The sequence below is a fragment of the Equus przewalskii genome, chromosome 10 (assembly GCF_037783145.1).
Source record: "Equus przewalskii isolate Varuska chromosome 10, EquPr2, whole genome shotgun sequence".
In the NCBI taxonomy this organism is placed as follows: Eukaryota; Metazoa; Chordata; class Mammalia; order Perissodactyla; family Equidae; genus Equus; species Equus przewalskii.
In genome coordinates this window covers 52606390-52616658 of record NC_091840.1, presented here as the reverse complement: position 1 = coordinate 52616658, position 10269 = coordinate 52606390, and the positions used below count along the sequence as shown (strand labels likewise).

At 54.0% G+C, this 10269-nt stretch overlaps 1 protein-coding gene across 2 annotated transcripts in view; it reads left to right on the top strand.

The window, feature by feature from the left end:
* Positions 1–1187: 1187 nt before the first annotated feature.
* The window catches only part of GAS7 (growth arrest specific 7), a 218583-nt gene continuing 209501 nt past the window's right edge, over positions 1188–10269 (top strand). Inside the window, exon 1 of one of the 2 annotated variants that reach the window (XM_008528742.2) lies at positions 1188–1897. In XM_008528742.2, the coding sequence (XP_008526964.1) occupies positions 1715–1897 (183 nt within the window). In that variant the 5' untranslated portion in view covers positions 1188–1714. The remainder of the gene's footprint in view (positions 1898–10269) is intronic. The other variant, XM_070561084.1, reaches the window with a different exon arrangement.

The following is a 10269-nucleotide window of genomic DNA, read 5'->3' as shown; positions in this document are numbered from 1 at the left end:
GTCTGTGAATTTGCAGTTGATGGAATATGATCAACAGTCTGCATCTGTCAACTCACCCAAGGCCAGAGGCCAGGCCGAGCCCGCTCAGGTGAGACGGCTGGAAGATGGCTCGGCAGCGATTCCCAAAGCTAGGGTGAGCCTGGGCGTGAGCATCTTTAAAGTTACTCAAGTGGTTCTAAGGTGCAGCCAGGACTGAGAAGCACTGAATCAGCACAGGAAGATGTGCAAAATCTTACGGCTCCTGCAGCCCAGCCTGAGTGCTTTTATAGAGCATATCCAGGCCAGCAAAGTGAGAGAGAGGCTGGGGAGGCATTGTGGAGGGCCTGAAAGGCACAGGCTGCGACGCCTGTCCTTAATCTAATAGGCAGTAAGGAGCCATGGACGGTTCCTGAGCAGGATGTATGAGTAGGCAATTAGAAGTATACAGAGAGATTAAAGGGTCCAGCTATCTACAGCTTAGGGAATGGCCTTTAAGTCTTCCTGTATGGTAGGCTAACAAAGAAACCCAGCTTTCCTTTACTTCTCTACCCTCAATTCAAGGTCAGCTTCCTTCAGTACCCAGGTCCTCTGGTCCGTGGAGAGCAGGGACTTGTCCAAATGATCTCTGTAGGTAGCTGGCAGCTGGCATGGAATGCGGCAGCCTCTCCCTGACGTTCGTGGACTGAGCAGACTCCTCAGCCTGGTCCATCTGGGTTTCAGGAGGGCGGGTACCCTGGGCCAGCCTCCTCTGCGCGTCAAAGCGGTGGGGGCCGTCCCTCTCACCTTTCCCGCTTTCTCCATTGATCCCCATCGACCTGCTTCCAATTCTACCAACTCCGACTCCGTCTCCGTCTCCTCCTCGCTCTGTCCCTCCGCTGTAACACGCTGCCACCTGGCTTCCCGGCTCAGGCGCCAGGCTTCAAACCTGTCTTTCACCCATTGTTCAGTTTCCGGTGAGTCAAGTTCAACCCCAGGTTCAACCACGACATTGACGGCCACAAACACATTCCCCCACAGCCACCTCGGGGGAGGCGCCCGCCCGCCGCCCGTCACCAGGCCTACGAGACAGGCGCAGAGCGGGTGTTTCCATACCAGCAGCCCTCGGCGGTTGGGGTGTGAGCGGAGAGACCCCTCCCCGGTGACCTGCCGGCTTTGAGAGGGAGCGCCCGGCCCTCAGCGGGCGTGGCCGCCCTGGTCCAGCCCCCGCCCGCCCCGCCCCCTCGTCTCCGCGAGAGCCCCGGCTCGGCCACCCGGCTGCTGGCCCCCTCTCCACGTACGCCCGGCCACTCCCTCGCCGCGGAGCCCGGCCGAGGGTGATGCTCCGGGTCCCACCTCCCTGGGGAGCTGCGCATTTCCGCGCGCCAGGGCGGCTCCAGCTCCGGCCGGCCCTCGCGGCGGCAGCCCGCGTTCCGCGTCCCCGGGAAGTTGTCTCCGGAGCCCGCGGCGCCTCGGTCTCCTCCCCCGAGCCCCGCCCCCCCGCCCAGAGCTGGGCTCTGCGAGCTGCCCGGCCCGGGGGCGTCGCCGCTGCCTCTCCGAAGCCAGCGAGTCTCCGCTAATCTGCGTGGGGCGCGCGTTCCCCCGCCTGGCCGGGGAACCCCGCGCACCCCCCGACACGGCGCGCGCCCAGAGCGCGGGAGCCCGGAGCGCCGGGCGCCTGGGACCCCGCGGAGCCGCTGCCCAGCCCGCGGGGCTCGGCAGGGATGCAGGCTGGGCTGTGAGCCCGGGCGCCAAGGCCATGTCCGGCGCCCGCTGCCGGACCCTGTACCCCTTCTCCGGGGAGCGGCACGGCCAGGGGCTGCGCTTTGCTGCCGGCGAGCTGATCACGCTGCTGCAGGTCCCGGACGGCGGCTGGTGGGAAGGCGAGAAGGAGGACGGGCTCCGCGGCTGGTTCCCGGCGAGCTACGTGCAGTTGCTGGAGGTAAGGGGCGAGGGCCGGGGCTGGAAGACCCGGGGCTCCGTCCTCGGCGCGCTAGCATACCTGTTGCCTGCACCAGCGCTGCCGGAGCCGTCCCGGTACGAGGGACGGCCCGGGGCCAGCCGGGGGCCGTTGCTGCGCGCCCTACCCGTTGCTCTGCGCTCCCGGGGGCGGCAAAGGCAGCGGGCGCCCTTTGGGGCGCGGGCAGCGCGGGGATCGCCCCCTGAGCGCTCCCCGGGCAGGGCCTCCCGAGCACATCGTGGCCGCCTGAGGAAGCGAGAACTTGTTGCCTGTGTGAGTTCTGGGGCGGGCGGGCGCGTTCCCGGCAGTGGCAGGGGCCGGCGAAAGGCTGCCAAGACCGGCGGTCTGGGGAGGGCGCACGGAGGATTGGGGGTCGGAAAAGTGGCACCGATCCGGCCCCGCAGCCCAGTGTCTCCACTCGGGAGCTCGGAGCCTGCTGGCCCGTGGACGGTCGTGCTGCCCGGGTCGGGCTCCCTGGCCGCCTCGGGGCCGCCCACTTGCTGGTCAGCTGAGCCTGGCTGGCCACCAGCCTGAGCCCCGTCAGCACGCTTGATCCAGGGGTGCCACAGCCCCCAGCCAGTGCCCCCTCCCCTGTTCCAGCCGCCGCCCGTAGTCCCCGGCTCAGAACCTGAAAGTGGCTTGTTCCTGGGGTTCTGGTCTGGCCCCGGGGCTACACAGGACCTGCTGAGCCAAGTCGGCTGGCTGTTTATTGTCTGGGTGACAGTTGGGAGGCCTCGCCGTCCTCTAATCGCTGAGCGCATGGTCACAACCTGAGTAGGATCCGAAGTTTCTCAAGTCCTTTGGCGGGGGGTGGGGGTGGGGGAGAGTGACCTTACAGGACATCTCCTTTAGTAAAAAGCTGCCCGACCCCAGGATTGTTGTGAAGACTAAATAAGTGGTTACCCACAATTGGCTAAGTATACAGAACCGTTTTAGTAAAACACTGCCCAAATCATGGAGACTGAATTTATTTATAGTTTAACCCCCGACCTACTTCACAAAGAACAAAGTAGCAAATTTTAACTGAAAATGCTCCATGGGACTCAAAAAAAAAAAAAAAAGAAAAAGACAGGTAGGAGTGGAATGGTTATTGGTGAGTTTGCCTGTGGAAATATTACGAAAAGTAGAGCCTAGTCTCATAGAGGGACATTGTGTTTCTTTCCAGAGGAGAACCACAAAATCTCTCCTAAATGGATTAGTATAGTAGCATTTGAACAAAGTTTAGTCTGGAAGGAGCTTTCATGGGCTGTCAGCAGAGAATGTTCCGGAAGCCTTTGGTTCTGTACTTTGAGAAACCTGTGTGCGTAGGAGAGGCTCAGGTGTGTTCCTCAGCTTTCTCAGTTCCTCTTCTGAGCTTCAGATGTGAAGGAAGGCAAGCATATTGCTTCTTACGAGGACCTGGAGCCTCCTTGTTTCTAGCTTGAAAGCCCTGGGAAAGCCTGCTATTTTAGAATTCCTCCGGTGGCCACGCTTTTCCAGGAAATACTGATGTGGAAATTTGGCTGTTGGATGTCTGTCCAGTGAGGAGGGTCCCTGGCTGGACTCGCCCAGCTGTGTTTTGGGCGGGCGGGAGGCTGATGGGTTTGTAGGCTGTGTTAGCCGGAGTGGAGTGGCTCTGCTTTTTCTTCCTGGGGGAAAGGAAGGGTGGAGAGGACTCGGGGGAACCAGCAGAATGATCAGCCGGGACAGTCTTGGGTGTGTCAGTTAGTCCCATGACACATGCATACTTAGGAAATCTCTGGTGCCTGAAGGGCCTCAGACAATTCCCAACTGGTGATGGGCAACAGAAGTGCCCATCTGTGTGAGCAGTACTGCCGAGAGGGACTTCCGTTTGTTGAGCAGCCTTCAGGCGGGAGGCATGGTGCATAGTTGTCACCAGTTCCCCTGACAGCTCTGTGAAGGGGGAGGCACTCCCCCCATTTTACAGGCGAGCAAACTGAATCTGAGAGGTGAAGGCAATTGCCCAAGAAGTAATGCTCACATATTTGGTTAGCAGCTCAGGTGGCTGAATATTACCCTCTGCCTGTGCCTGTGTCTCTCTTCAACATGATAGCCTGGGCTCAACTATGTTAAAAGGCAAGTGATGGAAAGGTCTGGATCCTTGTGGGCGAGGGCAAGTGCAGCCCCCAAGGTCAGCATGCTGGTGACAGCATCCCTAAGGGGAGGCTGAAGTACTGGGGCTAAAATGAGGGCAGCTGCTTCTTCTCATGTGGAGCCTCTCTCCTGCTGACCCTGACGTTTGGTTCCGCTCGGAGGCTACTGGTTTTCCCATTGGCGGAGGCAGGAGTGGGCCTGAGCCCTGGGACTTGTTTCAGAGCCAAAGCAGATGCATTTTCAATAGGGAAGATCACAGATCTGGCCCTTTGTGTCTGGGAACCTTGTATGTGGACAGACTGGGCCTGGGTGGGGATGGAGGATATGCAGGTAGAGTACCTTGGGATGGGGTGAGTCCTCAAAGACAGACTGGGTTAGTGGAGAATGTAGGACTCCCAAGGGAGTCACTGGCGGTGGACTGGCCAGCATATGGAGTCCTGAGCCGGAGGGCACCAGCCAGGTGTTCATCGAGGCTGGGAGTTCGTGCAGAAGCCAGGAGGCCAGAGAAGGGGCCCATAGGTCCTGGAGGTGGCAAACCTCATGGGATGTCTGCTAGCCAGGTGCCTGGCATTGAGCTTGCTGGGGGCATGGAGTTCAGAAGGCCAAGGGAGTTGTTGGGGATGCAAGTGCAGACAGAATGGACTTCACCCGCCTCCTGGGGGAGGAGTGGGATGGTCGGTGCGCAGATGAGAAGGGCATCTCCAGCGGAGTCCCCGCCCCAGTGTACCTTCTGTTCTCTGGGGGAAAGAGTGGTTCCAGGAAACCACATCTTGGTGGAAGGGTGCTAAGGGTCGAGAGTAGTGTGTGCAAAACGGACACTCCCCAAGGATTTCTTCATTGTTCATGTGAAAAAAGGAGAACTGAGAGAGGCCTGATTTAGCAGAAAGCATACCCCGTGGACGGGAGTTGGGAGCTAACTCTGAGAGCGCTGAAAGCTCCGCCCTGGCGGTCTGCCAGCCCCTGGGGAGAGGCCAGTTTGGTGGAGATTCTGGTCCTGATTACTGGGGAAGTCTCTTTGGTCAAGACTCCAAGGAAGTGGTGGAACGGTGCAGCACATACTTGGCATCCAGAGGGTGGCCCCCAGGAAAGCTTTGGCCCACGCAGAGAAGTGAGGAGGACCCTGGTGGGCTCAGGGCCCTGCCACAAGGAACCGGGCTCTTCAGGGGATGGTGGAGCCTTCCAGGGGGTGCCAGGAGGAGGGAGCCAGCCACTCCCAGAAAAGGGAGGAGGCCTGGTAGACAAGACCCACAGCTGCCTATGAGATATAATGGCCTTCAGATAAAAGCAGCCAGAAAAATCTTTCTTAAGGGTGCCTTCAGGCTTGAAGAGGGAGAGGAGCTGAGAACTCTTCTGAGATTTGAGAGACATGGTCGAGGAGGAGCTGGGGTGATGCGAGAGAGCTGAGATGGGGGCCGGAAGCTGCAGGAGCATGTTCTGCCAGCTCGAAGCCAGGCCTGAGTTCACCTCCATAGACTCGGAGGCCCTGTAAGGGAGAAGATTCCTACCAGACAGCTGGGGCATGAGCATGGAGGCTGAGAAACAGCTCCTGGGTAAGATAGATGGAAGGGGGAGCTGTCCCCATCCCTAGGGAAGAGCTGAAGAGTCAGACGTGGTCCAATGGCTGGACAGGTCCATTGGCTAGAGGGCCTAACCTTGGCCCGGGAATTCCTTTTGTCCTGCTCTTAGCTTGAATGGAGGTAAGAAATGAGGGACCTAGAAGATACTGAAAGGCATCTGCAAACCTCCCAGAGCTTTTGGGAAATAATTCTGGGAGGTAGTAAGATTGGAATGCAAACACAACAGAGTTTTCCTTGACTGAGGTGCTCTTCTTAGAATCCGGGATCTGGCTGCCAGGTCTGGACCTCAGAGGTACTAACAGAATAATATGATGCTGTTTGCCAGCGGAACTAGACGGCTGGAGGGTCACCCTTGAACTTGATCTCCTTCTCTCTACCTTCTATTCTCCCATTTTGGATTCATGTGATCGTGCTGCAGGAGTTTACAAGGTGTGGCTGTGGGGGAGAGACAGCGAGCTGGGCAAGTGGGCTGTGCTGTGGATAATTAAGGAATGATGTTTTACCTATGGTTATGTAACAATCTACCTCAAAACTTAGTGTCACAAAACAACCATTTATTAATATCTCACCCATTTTTGTGGGTTGACGGGGCTCAGCTGGGCGGTTCTTCTGCTGGCCTGTCTTGGAGTCTCTCCTGCATTTTGCAGTGGCTGAGACTGGGATCCTGAGGCTCAGCTGGACTGGAACCTCCAAAATGGCATCTTCACTCACGCATCTGGTGCCTTGCTATTCTTCCATGTGGCCTGTCTCTCCACATGGTGTCTCATAGTCCAGGGCCTTTTCACATCGTCTTTCTTTTCAGCAGGGTAGTTGGAGTCTTTATATGGTGGCTGGCTTCCAAGAACACAAAAGTGCAAGTTGCCAGGCCTTCTTAAGGCTAGGTTCAGAACTGGCACATCACTTCTGGCACATTCTATTGGTAAAGTGCGTCACAGGAACAGTCTAGATTGAGTATGGGAGGCAGGTGAATACAGGTGTGGATACAGGGAGGCAAGGTTCATTGAGGGCCATTTTGCAGACTGGCTACCTCAGAAGTGTCAGAAGAACACACCTGGGACAGATGATCCATTAGAGGGGAGCACTGCCAGGCCAGACTGATGAGAGAGAGAGGGCGGTACCCCCGAAGGGGGCGAGATGCAGGAGACTTTGCCATTCTGCTAGGAAATTCTCCATCGCCATCCTTGGAGGTTTTTTTTGTTTTGTTTTTTTTAAGATGCCAGGGATTTCTTTATAAAGGCCACATGATAAATGATGCAGCTGAATTTGAAACCAGATTTTCCTGTCCCTAAAGCCCAAGTCTGTCCACTGGGCCATTGACATACCGGTCCAGCTACTTCAGGCCAGGGCTATTTGGTGCTGGTTATTAATAGACGTAGTATATCTGAGCTGTCTGGCATCTAGTAGATGAATGATCTGTTACACAAATTGATTTTAATACAGTGCCTTTCTTTCTGTAATGTGAAAATTGCCTAAAATGGGTGTGACCTGGTCCCTCATGCCAATATTGTTTGAGGTGGTCATCAGCTCTGTTCACAAAAGGTGTAATTAGGGCTGGTGGCTCATGGAGTACTATGTAATTGTGACCACAAAGACCAGGGTCCTCTCTGCCGTCTTTGCTAAGTCATCCTGCCCTTTGCTTTGGGGGCTGTGGCCTGCATTTGTAGCGCCTGCTGTTTGAAAATCTACCCTTGGCCCACCCCTCTGTGCGCCTCTGCTCAGGAGGTGCCTGCCCCCTCTTCACTGCCGTGTGCTGGTCTGGTCAAGCGGCCACCCCGCAGGACTTCAAAGCAGTGGGTAGGGCTTGTGGGTTGTGTGGATTCGAGGCATCTTCACAAAAGTTCCCTTAGCAACAAGTCAGCAGGCATCCCTGACATCTGTTAACCGCCACGTGAATCCCCGCCGTCCATTATCGCCTGGAAACGTGAATGAGATGCTGACCTTCTTGTACTCTTTTCAGCCTGAGAAAGCCCACGTTTTATCTGACAGCCTGGTCGACTTCATCTGTGAGCGTAGATGCTGGTGCCCACTTTGCTGGTGAAAGAAAATGTTTGGTAAGCCCGGAATCCTGGTGTACATGTCAGATGTTAGGATTTTTATCAGGTCACTCCGGGGGACATTGTTTTCCCAGCTTGCTCCCTTATTACTCACAGCAGCAAGGCCACACATGTCAACCTTTCTAAGAGAATGTCAGGACTGATCCCTGTGCTTAATTGCAAAATTAGTCTATTCCTCTCTCTCTGCAATGGCGTGGCTTCTGGGATGGTGCTTATACCTGTAGAGAGAAGTAGAAACGGGGGCCGGCAGGTTGGTCTGGCTTGTCCCTTGCTAGACCGGAGCATGGGGTGACATTGTGGAGGTTTAGTTGCAACAGGTGTATGAGTTGTGAGAGGATTTTGTGAATTCATAAGAGGCCTCACCCACCTCCGCCTTTTACATTTCGTCTCTCCCCATCTACCATCTGATAAAGATTGGTTTTATTAGGTTAACTTCCTGGTTCATTGTGGAACCAGCTTATGGAGCTGGTATCCAGACGCAGTCCCCAGGTACTCAGATTTCACAAACTAAACTCATAATCTCCTCTCTTCACTGCCTTCTACCCTCCCCCTCACCATAGTGAGTATCACCACCATCCGTCTATCCACCATGTCCCCTGACACTGCCCCCTCTGACCGGTCCTCTCCTGTTCGTTAGGTTAGCAAGCCTTGTCTGTTCTCCCTCAGCAACATTTCTCAAAGCCTTCTCCTTCTTAACTTGCAGTGGCAAACTTTTTCTGTAAAGGGCCAGGAAACGTTTGAGGCTTTGTGGGCCAAGAGGCAAAATCGAATTTGAGCTGTGTCGCTGTGAGTTGCAGCATGCCAGAGGCAGTGAGAAGCCGTGAGAGCCCCAGATGGTCTCTGTCACAGCTACTCCGCTCTTGCCGCTGGGGCGCGAAGGCAGCCGTAGATGATCTGAAACCAGTGGGCGTGGTTGTGTTCCGATAAAACTTCATTTGTGGACACTGAAACTTGAATTTGTTACAATTTTCATGTGTCATGCAGTATTATTCTTATTTTGCTTTGTTTTCAACCATATAAAGATGTAAAAGCCATTCTTAGCTGATGGGCTGTATGTAGTTTTCCAATCCCTGTTCGAAAGTTGATCATTCATTCATTCAGCAATCCCTAAGTGGGTGCCTACAGTGGGCTGTGAGCACTCTTGTAGGTGCTGGAGGTGAAGCAGTGAAAGACACAGAAAAGGAAAGAAGCTTACCTTTAGTTGGGGAGATGGTAAACTAGCGAAAAAAAAAAAAAAGATAATTTCAAAGTGGTATGGGGCCAGTAAAACAGGGTGCGGTGATAGAGTGGGAATGTGGGGTGCAGGATGCTGGTTCGACTAAGACTGTTAGAGAAGGCTTCTAAGGAGGTAATATTTGGGCAAAGACCTGAATGATGCAAGGGAGCCAGCCTTGTGAGTATCTGGTGGGAAATAATTTGCGGCAGAGGTCGCTATGAGTGCAGATAACCCTGAAGAGGGAATATGTGGGATATATTTGAGCGATTCAGAATATTCCAGAATGGCTAGAGAGCAGTGAGCTAGGGCAAGAGAGGCTAGGATGTGACAGAGGGAGGCAGATAAGTTAAATAGTTGTGCCCCCCTCCACAATATATATATATTTCTATAAGAATTTAATTTGCATTTCGATTGTTTATTCTGCGTGGTGGAAGAAATATACTGTCAAATAATTTGAGATCTCTTGCCCTTTCCCCAGGTTTGCTTTTAGGTTCTGGGGAACTTAACTAAGAACAGCATTATTCCAAGGGCCCAGCTGCTCCTCGATATCATTTGGGCATCTGGGTCTCTGTTGTCTATCTGTGCGATTGCCAGAGACGGTCTCCTGTCTGAAGCTCCTCCATCTGGAGCTCTCTCTTCTCCTTCTCAGCAATTTTTGAGAGGACAGGTATCATTCTCTGACACTGCAAGGCTTCTTCCGCCTCCACTCCTGTGCTGGTAAATGCTTAACAACCAGCTCTGGGGGGTGGGGGTGGAGGATGGAGAGAGGGAAGCCCTGCTTTGTAGCTCTTGCACATTTCCAGGGTGTTAAATACTCCCACCATGGCTGATTTCAAGATACTAATAATTTTTTTTAATTGAATATGTTTGACATAGAACATTGTGCAAAGTTAAGGTGTAAGGCGTGTTAATTTGATACATCTATGTCCTTTCTTTTTAGTGGTCAGTGGATAGTTTTCTCAATGCAGTAGAAAGCCTTTGGTTGGATGGAAGGGTCTGGCGTGCTCTGATTTCTTTTGGAAAGCTCATCTGGACTTTGGGGTGGAGATGGATTTGAGGAGGGTAGGAAGGGAGGCAAGGAGACCAGTTAGGAAGCTCGGAGCAGGGTGGTGGAAGCAGAGATGGTGAAAAGTGGATGGATTTGGAAGTATTTTACAGGTTGGGTCAAGAGGACTTGCTGCTGGATTGACTGGGCTGAGGGGCCTCGCCTCTTGCAAATCAGTTATGGTACACTTTCCCTCCTGTATTGTTCTCATCTGTGAAACGTTGGTTCTGCCACCAGAGACCTCTGCCTTAAAAAATGAGGTAAAAGGCAAGTAAAAATTGGGAAAAAGTTAATGTCCTTCATGCAGAAAATGCTTTTATAAATTATTTTCAAAAACAAAAACAAAGGAACACAGCAGGGTAAGAATG